This window comes from Solanum lycopersicum, chromosome 2, assembly GCF_036512215.1.
Source record: "Solanum lycopersicum chromosome 2, SLM_r2.1".
NCBI lineage: Eukaryota > Viridiplantae > Streptophyta > Magnoliopsida > Solanales > Solanaceae > Solanum > Solanum lycopersicum.
Genome location: NC_090801.1, coordinates 46,913,450 through 46,928,345, shown reverse-complemented (window position 1 = coordinate 46,928,345; position 14,896 = coordinate 46,913,450). Strand labels below are relative to the sequence as shown.

At 32.5% G+C, this 14,896-nt stretch overlaps 1 protein-coding gene across 1 annotated transcript; it reads left to right on the top strand.

Annotated features, from left to right (window-relative positions):
* Positions 1-3,236: 3,236 nt before the first annotated feature.
* On the top strand, positions 3,237-11,404 carry LOC101259688 (calcium permeable stress-gated cation channel 1-like). The gene is made up of 12 exons (XM_010317400.3): positions 3,237-3,384; positions 3,859-4,190; positions 4,560-4,706; positions 6,103-6,238; positions 6,406-6,504; positions 7,174-7,293; positions 7,436-7,516; positions 7,846-8,186; positions 9,106-9,351; positions 9,871-10,195; positions 10,419-10,652; positions 10,923-11,404. The coding sequence occupies exons 2-12, from the start codon at positions 3,877-3,879 to the stop codon at positions 11,175-11,177; spliced, it is 2,298 nt and encodes a 765-aa protein (XP_010315702.2). The 5' UTR covers positions 3,237-3,384; positions 3,859-3,876; the 3' UTR covers positions 11,178-11,404.
* The last annotated feature ends 3,492 nt before the right edge of the window (positions 11,405-14,896 follow it).

Sequence of the window (14,896 nt, the reverse complement as noted above, 5' to 3'; positions counted from 1 at the left end):
AAATATAATTATTTTAAAATATCAAATTTGTTATATGAAAATGATGATATTATAAAGTTAGTCTTTTAATAATTATCCTCCCATCTCTATTTACTTGTTAAATATTTTTTAATTTGATTTCTCTTTTTACTTGTCATTTTAGACAAAGCAAAGAAGGACAATTATTTTTGTTCCTATTATACATCAAAATGTAGTGAGCAAATATGTTTAATACTCTATTATTTAATAGGAACATAATGCTAAACTCATTATACCAATCATTATTTTTTCAATTGACATGTCAATTCAAAATTTAACAAGTAAAAAAGAACGAATACTTCTTAAGAATATGTCAAATTAATTAAATACAAATAAAAAATAAAATTAGATTTTTTAATAATAGACATTTAAATAATTTATCTATAAAGCAATCTAAATAAGAAAATAGATTGATACCTGCTCTTTTGTAATATGACTCTTAAAACTATTTCTTGAAAAAATTAGACAAATAAATCTACTTATCAAATATATTTTTTTTTTCAAAAAACGGTAATTACTTTTTCCAAAAACATTTTTCTTAGAAAAAATTATTTTAACAAAAATAGTTCTAAAAAAATCGACGGCTGATCTAAACAAGCTCTTACTCTCTTCTAATTCTGCCCCAATAATCAATTTGTAAAATATAAAATAATTTTTTACTTTATGAGTACGGTTCATTTGTGTTTTTTTTTAGATAATTTAGTGTATATTTAGATAAAAAGAGAAAAAATATTAAGAAGTTATAATTAAAACCCATTAAGGTTAATAAATTAGAGGTTAAAGCAGACCTTTTGAGTGATATGAGTTGGTGATATTTTTTGTTGGTAACAAATAAAAGAAATATGATTCTTTTAAAAGATAATTTTAAATAGTTTAGTATCTGATAACTTAAGACTAGGGGTGATAATGGGGCGGGATGGGGTACGGTTATGCAGGCGAGACGGGTTTAAGGGCCCGTTTGGCCATAAATTTTGCAAATAAAACTTGGGAAAAAATTTGGGAAATTTTGTTTGTTCATACACTTTTTTATTATTTGGCAAATTGTTTTGGCAAATTTTCCAAATTCCCAAATACTAGAAAAAACTAGTATTTGGGCCAAATTTCATTATTTGGAAAGTTTTAGAAATTTAATTTTTACCCTTAACTTTTTATTTTACAAAAATAATATATTTATTGACACCAACCAATTCAATTAGCTTCCTTCTACATGCATTCTTTTGATTTCATACATTCCTTTATTAGAGTTAGTCTTAATGAACTAGCTACTAAATAAAACATGAATTGCATTCATTTTATTTTGGTAGATAAATATTACGTTGTTGATGCTGATCTACGGAATACAAGAGGATTTTTAGCTCCATTCATTAGAATGCGCTATCATTTGCAGGACTACCGAGGAAGTGAAAGAGAGCCTAAGAATGGAAAAGAGCTATTTAACTATAAACATACTTCTAATGTAATTGAAAGAACTTTTGGTGCATGGAAAAGTAGATTAAGAATACTAAGACAAGGCATAAACAACTAAAATGTGACATGCAAGTGAAAATAGTAATTGCTTGCGCTGTATTGCATAATTTTTTACGTGAACACCAAAGTAGTGATGGAATATTCAATGAAAATGAAAATGATGATATGGTTGTTGATGAAAGTGACGAACTACTGGCTCAGGGTAACAACATCGCTTCATCTTCTCGATCGTCTGATTCGAAAATGTAAGCTCATCGAGAAGAGATTGTTTATAAAATGTGGGAAGATTATATTAAAGAATAGGTTGAACTCTTTCAGATGAGAAAACATATGTTATTCAGTGATTGCAATATTTATTTCCTTTTGTTTTCTTCTCTTTTTTTCCCCGAATTTATATTAGTTGTATTTTCATTATCATGATTTGCACCAAGACCTTTTCACTATACGAGTATTTACTGTAATGATTCTTGTTGATTTGTTGCGGAAGTCATAAATCTTGTTACGTGAGATTTTTATTGTGCTATGTAATACAAATTTATGGTTAGTTTGATAGTTTTAAAAACTTATGGATATAAATCATATTTCTTAAAAAAATGAAATATGTTTCTCAAATTCTATGGCCAAACACATGGTAAAATTTCACCCAAATTTTCATCCAAATAATATTTGCCAAAAATATTTGAATATCTATAGCCAAACGCTAGCTAAGATTGTGCAGGATGAATTAAAGTGTTTTTTTCTTTAAAAAATTAGTGTGAGGATAGGGCGAATTGTGGATATAATGTGATGTTATAAAGATGCAAACTTAATTTTAATTTCTTATATATTATAAGAGTGATATAACATTATTTATTAAAATAAGTTCTTAACGTAAACTATTTTGAATGACTAAGAAACTAGAAAGAAGAAAAAATTATCTCGCTACTTGCAATTGATTTTTTATTATTAACAAATTAAAATCCATCAAAAAAAAGCTGTTGACATATCTAAAAGAGTTATAAAACATTGTAACATTAAAATAATATTATAACATGTTAATTTTAGTAATTAACAACTATTTATATTTTAATTTCTTAAGTTAAAAACTTACTCAATCTATTATTTGAATGCTTTTTACGATATATATGAAATGAGCCGAATAAAACGAATTTTAAAATAACAAAATATATTATATATTATTCAAAACAAAGTAAAATAGATTAAAATCTTAACAAATTTAAACGGATTTATCCCACAATCACCCCCTTGTTGCCATCCCTACCGTTAAGACTCATGAGAGAGAAAAGATGGTATCATGTTTTTCATTTTCCCCAAAACAGTACACGAATGATAACATTGAATTAACATACTCCTCCCGTTTTCATTTACTTATCGAATAAATTTCTTTGCTCATAATTATTTGTCAGATATAATAAAAATAAATATTTAAAATTATTTATTAATTTAAATAATTAAAAAATAATTAGCTAATTTTTTCAATTCTTTCCTTAATAATTACTCTATTTGCTCAGTTAAAAAGTTATACAAATTTTTGATATTTTTACTATAATAGAATTATAGTAATCAAATTACACTTTGTATTAAATTTTCCAGAAATAAAGTGTATGACCTTAGCCGACAAACTATTGTGGACGTAGAAAATTTCTTTTAATTTGATTTTTGACAAGTATTTGTGAATTAGACAAATATTTGTGTTGTGGATTCGTTTTAGTGTGAGAATAAAGAAAGAAATAAACCTTTGGTATGAGAATGTTCTTGTCTTTTCTTGAGATATGAAGTAATCCTTATATTCTTTCAGTCGGTAACTTGTTGCCAACTTATTACAATTTGGCTTTATTTAAAAACCTTCCAAATTTCTTCTTTTTTTTCTTCGCAGAAGCAGCCAAGTAATTACAAACTGTATGCTTTTTTTTTTCGCTCCCACATGCAATTTCAGTTTTTAATTTTCGTCACTCTGTTTTTCATTTATAAATTTTATTATTAGTGTTTTAGAATGAGGAGTTAGATTTTTTGTGCCGAATTAATTCTTGAATACTTTGTAATAATACCTACATGCATTTATCGTGAATTATTTTCAGTCTTCTGCAATTTTTTTGACATATTAGTTATCAGGTAACTTAACTTGATCTCAACATACAATTATATAATCTTTAACTCATTTTTAACATGTTTTGTGAACACTTGATATGTGTTGACAGATAAATTTTGGAGGTATTTAGATGATTATTGAAGGGCGTGGAAATAAATTTAAATATGCATACTTAAGATTGAAGTGTTTAATTGTCTGTTGAGATTGAGTGTATATTAAGGTACAGTTGATTGAGAGAAATTTGATCATCGAAGTAGAAGATTTATATGTGTTTTTATTTACAGGTAAAAATAAAATAAAAGATGGCAACGCTAGCAGATATAGGAGTTGCTGCAGCTTTAAATATTCTGTCTGCACTAATCTTCCTTTTGGCATTTGCAATTCTGCGTCTTCAACCACTGAATGACAGAGTATACTTCCCAAAATGGTATCTTGTGGGGCTGAGAAACGATCCACTGAAGTCTGGTGGATTTGTTAAGAAAGTTGTTAATTTGGATTGGAAGGCCTATATAAGGTTTCTGAATTGGGTTCCGGCTGCACTGAAAATGCCTGAACTTGAACTCATTGATCATGCAGGATTGGATTCTGCTGTTTACTTAAGGATCTACTTGCTAGGGTAATATTACAGCATATATCATGTCATCCGTTTTAATTTGTTTATCTTACTTTCCCTTTTAAACTGTCACTTATTATTCTCTGTATGTGAGTAAGTAACTCAATTTGGATGGGAGGGCATATTTAGACCACATGGCAGTTTGATACGTTACACACGTCTATTCAAAATTTCTTTATTTTCTTAAACTTCGTGTCGAGTTAAATAGAGACGAACAAATTGAAATGGAGAGAATACATGCTTAGTGATTTTTTAATTTAATGTCTGATATCGATTGATGCAAAAATGGTACCTGTTAATTGGACAAAGCTGAATTTTGAGTTACACTTTGGAACTGAATATTTGATGACATTTATGACTTCTGATTTGCAGGCTAAAAATATTTATTCCTATTACATTGCTTGCTTTTGCTGTTCTAGCACCTGTTAATTGGACAAATAAAACTCTGAAGAAGTCTGGGTTAACTTACAGTGCGATTGATAAAATTTCCATTTCAAATGTTCCACTCGGATCAGAGAGGTTAGGCGATTTTTCCTTTTTCAAGTATTTGATGCAATACATTCTGATACCTACTTATATAATACAGTATTAGTTTCCGTTTTAGGTTTTAAACCTGTAGCCTTCTATATCCACACCGCTTTAGGAAAAATGCATATGATTATATCTGTCTATATCACAAGGCTATTGTTATGATTCTAAAAAGGCATAATACATAAATATGCCATTTAAATTTACTTCATTTTATATTTACGCCCTCCAACTTTGATTATGCACAAGTAGGCACTCAAACTTGTATGAAATTGAACAAATAGACACACGTCTTACGTGGCATCCTATATGGCAATTTGCGTCTTACGTGATGTCCTATGTGTATTATGCCACATAGGACTCATGTGTCTACTTTATAAAAGTTGAAGTGTCAACTTGTGCAAACTCAAAGTTGGAGGGTATAAATGTGAAATGAGACCAAGTTAAAACACATATTTATGTATTATGCCTTCTAAATAACTAGAAGCTGTTTTCAGAATTTATGGACTTTGCTGCAATAGTATCAACAACAACATGATAGCTCACTGCAATTTCAAAAATAGGGTCTTGGGGAGGGTAGGGTAGACTGCACACATACCTTACCCTTACCTCGAGGAGGTAGAGAGGTTTCCAAAAGACCCTCGACTCAAGTAGCACATATTAGAAGAATAAGAAAAGAAAATACGGAAGTGAAAAGAACATAACAAATAATAGGGAAAACATAACAAAGAATTCAGAGGACAAGGAACAGTAACAACATCTAAATATGCAAAAAACGACGCATGAAAAACAACAGGCAGTAACAAAAATCTAGGAAAAAAAAGAAGATATAACAAATACTAGAGGGAGCATTATTTAGCATTCAGAAAAAAGGAATCTCAACTTCTTAAGTCATATCACTCTACTGTTATAAAAATTTCTCTCATATCTACCTTTTCAGTTATTTCACTAGGCTATGGAAAGCCAGGTCAGGGAGCTTATCTTTTTATTGTTTAAAAATGGATGTTCATTTGTATTTGCTTTACCAAGTTTTGTATGTTTATTCTTTATTCTCTGATTAGTCGAACTCCATTTGTCCTGTCTTGTTAGAAGCCTTCACTTCAAGTTATATAAAGTCGGCTTCTTGTCAATAGAGTTGCCTTTGTTTGGTGTCAACTGAATCACATCTCCTGATTCCTTCGTAAACAAGAGGATCATATAAAATATTATGCAAATAAAAATAAAAAGGAGGTTCACTTCATGTGAGGATTGGAGTTCAGACTACATATGAAAAAAGTCATTGTTAACATTATTTACAGTACATTGCAATATGTTTCTGGTTGCTTCATCTTCACAAGCTATATAAACTGTTTTCTGCAATGACTTGTATTGAACGGGATCTTTCCAGGTTTTGGGCTCATATCCTTATGGCCTATGTCTCGACAGTTTGGACATGCTATGTCTTACAAAAGGAGTATGCAAAAGTTGCAGATTTGAGGTTGCAGTTTCTTGCATCTGCAGAACGTCGCCCTGATCAATTCACAGTACGTGAAATAGAAATATCAACTTATTCAGTACTAAAAATTTACTAGGTAGTGGTAATATCGACTTCTAGTTGCAATCTTGAACAATGTCTGAGATAAAAAATTTTGAGCTAAAATTAGGGAACTTTGTTACATTGCTTATTGAGCTAAAATTTGATTGTTCTCAGGTCCTTGTCAGAAATGTTCCACCTGACACTGATGAATCAGTCAGTGAAAGTGTCGAGCACTTTTTCCTGGTTAATACAGATCATTACCTCACAAATCAGGTTTGTACTTGATGTAATACATGTTATATGCTTCTTGGGAGCGAAATCATTGATAAAGAGATATATCCTTTGATCGTCTCATGAACAATCTCAATTTCGTAAGAACAACTTAGCTGTGAATAGAACTGTGTCACATCATTTATATATATATATATATATATATATATATATATATAAAATTGGACTTAAGATTTTTTTGAGTTGTAATCGTCTGTCCTGTATATATTTAGCTTCTCCTTTCAGATATTGGGTTAGCATTTACTACATCTTCTGATTAGTTGATACTTGTTGTCTTGAGATTCTGTCACTGAAAAACAAAGAAGAACAGGATTAGTATTTGAAGACATTAATGTGGTCTTTTTGAAGAGAAAAAGGTAGATATATGTCAGAAGTGGAGGAAGAATAGAAGATGGTCTTTTTCATTTACACAAGTTACCGAGTTCTAAAATCCTCTTCCTCAGAAATACTTTTTGCTTGAAGAACTATCTTTTCAATGATTGTGCCAGCGGTGTATGGTCATTAATGTATTATCTCTTCTCTTCTTGAGGAGTCACTTTTATGTCGGATATTACATTTAATAGGATATCCGTATCAAATTGTTAATTGCAGATAGTTTTTCATTTTAAATTAATTAATTATCGTTATTCATGTAGTTGGATTGTACTGCAGGTTGTTTACAATGCCAACAAACTAGCAAAATTGGTCAAGGAGAAGAACAGTAAGCAAAATTGGCTTGATTATTACAATCTCAAGTATTCTAGAAATAAATCAAAACGGCCCATGATGAAGGTATGTATGTATACACAAGTTAGTTCATCACTTTGGATATTATTTATTGTCTTTGAAGATATCAAAATCATTCTATGATGCTCTTGAGATTATTGTAGTTTCTCCTTCAGGATGTCTAAAAATATCCTTCTCGAACTTGCAGACTCGTTTCCTTGGCCTTTGCGGAGAAAAAGTGGATGCTATCAACCATCAGACTGCTGAAGTTGAAAGACTATCGAAAGAGGTAACAGATCTTGAGTGAACTTTGGTAACTGTTATGTTGATTGACCTCACTGAAAGTACAGCTGAAAGTACTTCAATAGTCCTATATCTACAACTTTTGACATCATATGGCCCTTGATGCCAAATGCTTTTATTTGGTTAGAAAAAAATTGACTTGAGGCTTTTAGAAGATTTGATGCTTTAAGGCATCCATGCCTTCTATTGTTGCAACACAGAAAATCTTTCGGTCAATCATTCAACTTTAGAGCTTGTTACCTTTGTTCCTTCTATTGTTATTACTGTAGACTACCTTTCATTTTACCAATGTCATAAGTTCTGGTTTATTTGTAGATAGCTGCAGAGAGAGAGAGGGTTAAAAATGACCCAAAATCTATCATGCCGGTGGCATTTGTCTCATTCAAAACACGGTGGGCTGCTGCCATTTGTGCTCAAACTCAGCAGTCAAGAAATCCAACTTTGTGGTTAACTGATTGGGCTCCAGAGCCACGTGATGTATATTGGAAAAACCTGGCGATTCCCTATGTGTATCTAACAGTTAGGAGGCTCATAATTGGTGTTGCATTCTTTTTCCTGACATTCTTCTTCATGATTCCCATCACATTTGTCCAAACCCTTGCAAGTATCGAAGGGATCAGGAAAATAGCGCCGTTCCTTAAAGTTATCATTGACATGTAAGTATGCCCCATTATAGACTTATTCCGGTGTCAGCATTCACTCTCTCTCATTTATAACATTTTCCCTGTTTTCTATCAGCTTATGTTTAAGGCACTATGATATTTTTGTTCATCTACTACCATAAATTTCACAGAATGGTCAAAAAGCTAGTCCTGATAGTAAATCAAATGGTCGGGAATCTAATTTGGAATAAATTCAAAGGAACTGGTATCTTAGGGTATGCTTCATAATGATGCATAGGACACCTCGGGCTACACCAAAAATGATCTTCAGCGGCAATAGCTTAATTTCCGCTAAATATGTAGTTTTAGGGGCAATTAGTATTCATTGTAAATGTCCCTAAAGCTCATAGCGACATTGGATTTAACGGAAATGAAAGTGCACATTGCCTTCACTGTACATCTAAGAGAATATTAGTCACTTGTATAGCAAAAGTGGAGTCATCTGATTGTTAACAGAAGTGTTGCTTGACAGAATGTCTAGCAACCTAAGACATGCTCAATGACATTTCCTTACTAGAGAGTGTTGTTGGGAGATCGACTTAAGAGAGGAGAATGATATGTTGGTGATTCGATCACCTGAACCCCAAAAAATTGAAAAGTAAAACTATTCTGGCAGTTTAGGTTATCATTTACCTATCATAGCCATGAAGATTGACATGGCATAACATAGTTCAGACGTGAAGTAGTTGCTAATGAATGGTCTTCTAAATAGATCTATTTATCGTATTTCTCACCATTCTATTTGGTAATTATGCAAATGAATATTATGTTGTCTTGAATTGTTGCTTTGTGTTGAGCATCGTTGTTGGACTTGTTCTACCATACCGCACACCCCTCTCCCACACAGCAGATATGGTTATCCGTTTTATGCTTAGATCTTTATACCAATAATGCCACCCAATCTATTGTGCAGATCTTTCGTCAAGTCATTCATCCAAGGTTTTCTACCTGGGATTGCTTTGAAGATCTTTCTCATAGTATTGCCAAGGATACTGATGCTGATGTCCAAATTCGAGGGCTGGGGAAGTATATCAGCTTTGGAAAGAAAAGCTGCATCTAAATATTACATCTTTAACTTTGTGAATGTGTTTCTTGGAAGCATAATTGCAGGAGCTGCATTTGATCAGCTAAATACTTTTATTCATCAGTCAGCAAATGAGTAAGTTGAAGTGGCATTACTGCATTTTTTTAACAAAGGAATCAATTGGAACATGCATATATTTGTATTGACTTAGTATGTGTATTTTTTCTAATATCTGACTCTCTTTGAAAATCTTGGTTCTGCCACTGGACAAAGGTTCAATTTTAAGGAGTTTTGAGTACTTGATAGATTATTTAGTAAGAACGCATATCCATCTTCTACTGGTTTGGCAGTGGCCTGTCAAAGCAAATGTAATGGTCCTGATAATATAGTGTGAGAGAGCAGAACATTGGTTATGAGTTTCGATAGAAGCAAAATTGGGATCTTTTTCTTTGTTTGCTATTTAAATGAGACAATCAGTCTCTAATATCTACTCAAGGCACCCGATTGCTTCGAAGTATGCTCGCGTTGAAGTGTGTTATCCCATCCATGATATTACTAGCTTTCCTTTTAATGCAACTTTTCAGATCTGCTATATATCCCTTTAATTGAATACTATGCTTCTTAAGCACTAAAAGATTCTGTCTTTTTCGGCAGAATACCTAAAACAATTGGTGTTGCTATCCCAATGAAAGCAACTTTCTTCATAACCTACACAATGGTTGATGGGTGGGCCGGTATTGCTGGAGAGATCCTAAGGTTGAAGCCACTAATACTCTTCCATTTGAAGAACTTTTTCTTGGTCAAAACTGAAAGGGATCGAGAAAAGGCGATGGATGCTGGAAGCCTCAATTTCAACACTGGAGAACCGCAGATACAATTATATTTCTTGTTGGGCCTTGTCTATGCTATAGTCACACCATTTCTGCTTCCTTTCATACTGGTGTTCTTTGCCCTGGCGTATTTTGTGTTCCGTCATCAGGTTATCTTTTTTTGCTTTTCAAGTCTTCTTAATCGATAAAGGATTTAATTCTTCAGATTGCACTGTTATACCGAGTCAAAATTGAAGAGGTTCACATGCATATGAAAGTCTACTTATAATGCGTGTAGTGCTAATGTAAAGATATCTTTAAAGTAGTTGTGTATGTTTAGCACAAGGCTTAATATCAGCAGTATTCTGATTGTGTTCCTTTCTTATAATACAGATTATAAATGTGTACCATCAAGAGTATGAAAGTGGAGCAGCATTCTGGCCAGATGTTCACGGACGTATAATATTCGCTTTGGTCTTCTCTCAGATATCTTTACTGGGATTGCTAAGTACAAAACGCGCTGCTCAATCAGCACCTTTTCTTATTGCCCTTCCAGTATTGACTTTATCTTTTCACTACTTCTGTAAAGGGCGCTACGAGCCAGCTTTCACCAGATATCCATTGCAGGTGTGTACAACAGGTTTACAATTAAAATGCTTCCTTATTAGTACTACAAATATAACGAGGTTGAGGTTCCTGAGAAAAATAAGTTCACATATAGTACTGTGCTCTGATTTACGTGTATTAATTTTCTCTGGATGAAGATAACTGTGTTGATCTCAAATGTAATTCATTAGCAAGAGAGCTGTTATAGTTGCATGGCATTATAAGGTTAAATCTCAAATTTTTTATTTTTTTTCTAAAAGCGATTTATGCTTTGGTCTTGTTGGATTTCAGGAAGCAAAGAGGAAAGATACTATAGAACAAGCCAAAGAATCCAAACTTAACTTGAAATACTACCTTCAAAAGGCTTATTTACATCCTGTTTTTAGAGGTGATGATGTAGATGACAATGAGGATGTCAACGATAAGTTGGAGAGTAATGATGTTGAGTTGATCCCAATGAAGCGTCATTCAAGAGGAAGTACTCCAGGACCAAGCAGGATAAGTGGCGCCAGTCAAGAGGAAATGCTCCAGCACCAAGAAGAATGAGTGCCAACTCTTCTACATCATTTTTTCGATTTTACTGACTGACCATACACAATAAGTGCTTTGTTTATTCTGGATGTGAGATTTTTACTCTTTGTACACAAGAGAGTTAAATGTAAATTGAGATCATGCCAATGTAGCTAATAAGTTTGGACATGCTCCTTCTTACTTGAATGAGCAAGAGTTGTCTGAGACCATATGTTACAGAGTTGATGATGGTTTTCCACAAAGATGTGAAGTTTGGTAGACTGGTCTTGTGCAAACTAAAACGTTCATGTACATTATGTTGTCTAAGACTGGTCAATGGACCGGAACCGGTTTTCCGGACCGGAATGAACCGATACCTGAACCCGTTGACCGGTATGTTGACCGGTATCGGGATGAACCGGACCGGAATTACTGGGATGATTCATCGGTTCCGTCCCGTTCCACTATATACCGGGATGGAACCGGAACGGACCGGGATGGAACGGGACGGAATTAACGGGACGATATTTTTTGGAATTACGAAAATATAATTTTTTTTATTTTTTAAGTATAAATTAATAGTTTTTAAATTTATACTATAATTTTTACTCAAGTTTATTTTAAAGATATTTTATTAATTTTTTTGTTGTTGTTAAGTTTGCAAGTAAAGTCTAATAAAGTTTTCAAAATTTAAATCTTTTGAAGTTTATACTATATAAGTTATTACTTATATTCATTAATATTTATTTTATAAGTTATATTTATAACTTGTATCTTGTAAATATTATATAAATAAAATTTGTAATTTTAAAAAAATTAAATTAAATATAAACTATATAAAATGTAAAATATAAAAAATTAATATATATTAAATAAACCGGACCGGAACCGGAATGAAACCGGAATGAACCGGTACCGGTACACCGGTACGAAATCACAGTTCCGTCCCATTTCGTGTACCGGTTCAGACTATCCCGTCCCGTCCCGTAGACAACCGAAACGGTACCGGTACGTCCCGTTCCGTTGACCAGTCTAATGTTGTCTGTTATTGTAGGATGTGTAATACATAAGAACTTCAATATGCATTTCCAATTATGGTTATAAGCTAGTCTCTTGAGACTCAGTGACTCATTCAATACATCCACTAGAACACTTATAAATGGGGGTTCAACATCGGTGAATGACAAATTAAAATGAGTGTATCTCTAAAACCATGCAAAGATAAATTTTGGGCCTAACTCAATTCCAAAAGTTGTATAAGTTAGTATAAAGAGAAGAATTCTCGTCTCTCTACCTGATGTGGGACTTCTTAACACAAAATATTACCATAATTATTTTTACTTTTTTTTTTAAAAAAGAAAAATACAGATCTCTTTCATATTTGTCTATTGGAGAAATTTAGATTTTTATGAATGGCATAATACATAAATATGTCCTTTAACTTGGTTTCGGATTACATTTATGCCTTTCAACTTTGGGTGTGCACAAGTAGACATTTAAACTTGCATAAAGTTCAACAAATAGACACACATACATGCCATTTTTTGTCCTACGTGGTGTCCTATGTGTATTGTGTGATGTAGACTCATGTGTTTATTTATTAAAAAGTTGGATAGTTAAAGTGCTTGTTTGTGCATTATGAAAGTTGGAGGTCAAAGTTAAAATTTGAAGCCAAATAAGATCCAATATATGTATTAGGCCTTTATGAATTGAAGATCCATCTTTTTTATACAATAACCTAAGTTTTGTTTAAGAAGAGATTTTCTTTCCATAGTTTTTATGGAAAAGGGTCAAAAAAACCCTTGAACTATTCGAAATAGCTCAAGTATACTCTTGAACTATATTTCGGCTCAAAAATACCCTTCCCCTCAAACAATATGGGTCAAAAATACCCTTCCCTTAGAACTTATGTATTTTGTGAAATCATTCTAAGGAAATGGAGAAATGAGGAAAAGGGGTTCTATGTTTTTCAGTGAAATCGTTTCTAAATTCTCGGAAAACGGAGAAAATTGAGGGAAATTAGGGATAAGTTTATTAGTCTACGTGGCATGAGTGGAACTCTATTGGCTCATGTGGCATGCCATGTAACTTCCCCATGGCATCTAAGTGACGTTTAACCGATTCTGATAATGAGAAGGGTATTTTTGACCCAATAGTTTTACGGTAAGGGTATATTTGAGCCGAAATATACTTCAAGGGTATATTTGAGCTATTTCTGATAGTTCAAGAGTATTTTTGATCCTTTTCCGTAGTTTTTATGATTTCTTTTATAATAGTTTTTCATATATAGGAATTTGTCGAGCCATATAAAAACACTTTTTTATTGTAATTTTAATTTATGAACAGAATGATTTGCAATAATATTAATTTCTTGGTTAATATTTCATTCTTATAATTTGGACCTAATTCAATCCCTAAATAAAGTCGAAACTTTAGCGCTGTGTAAGTGGCACGTCATAGGTATGTATATAGTTTAGATTCTCCCTTGTTTTACAAAAGAAGTAACAAACGAAAAAACTTTGTTTCTCTGAATGCATAATTTTGTTGTCTGTCTCATTGAATTATTCCCTTCAACCACCAATATCTCTGAATCTACACTCTAATTGACTCAATTATATAGAAAAATGCACTGATTGAGGCTTTATATAAGCCATGAAGAAGAAGGGGTTGACTCTAGGAGGGATATCGTGGTCAGCCTGGAAGCTACATGTAATTGTAATGTCCCTTACTCTCCCCATTGTTGTGTGTATGTTGCCTTTTCTTAGCCTCTATAGATTCTCACCATCACATTACTCCCAAATTCTTTCTTCTCGTAGATATCTCCATTCTATCTGGGAATCCACTGCCCTCCATAAAGGCCAACCCAATCCCAAAGTTGCTTTTCCCTTTCTAGCTTGATGTCATTTGCCTCTCGATTTTGTTTGGAAATGTTTCTTTTAGGTCAGAAAAGAATGAAGGATACTGCATAAGCTAGCTTTCAGGATTGAATTAGGCTGAATGTCTATTGTGTTAACATGGTGATTGATGTCCATGTTTTTTTTGATTTATAAATGTTGGATCCCTATATTATAATGTTCACACTTCAGATATTCTGTTAAATGTTGGGGTCTATATTGGTTGGTGATGTTAAGTAGTGCACATTTGTGAGAGAATAGATAACTATTTCTTGATTTTAGACAATTGAGTCTTATGCTTCTATAGTATTACACAAGGTAATGATAAGGTCTGTGCGTGTCTACACTTTACCCTCTCTTGGACCATTTTGTGGGATTTCATTCGGTATATTGTTGTTGTTGTTGTTGCTAGTGTTGTGTTATTCCAACTTCTATTTTAGTTATGAGGTTTAAGGATTGTATGTTTCTACATTAAAAATCTTATCGTTTTATCTTGAATGTATCTTCCCTTTTTCTTCAATTCATATATGGTCTTTTAATGGATTAGGGAAAATTTCATGTAAAAATTAGTAGATGCTTTAATTTCCAGTTTCTGAGTAGTTTTTATTTTGTTGGAATATGTGCGTCCACTACCAGTTAACGGACCAAGTCTCTTGACACAACAAAAACAGTGCAGAAGATTAAACAATATGAAGAATACAGCACAAACAGTTTATGTGGAAACCTCCTTTCTCAAGGGAGTAAAACCACGACATGTCACACAGGATTTTCAACCGTTTTCACTAATCTTCACAAGCAAAAGTGAAACCCGATTACAACAACGTGAGAAAAATCTATTAATCTCACAACCAAGGAATAATT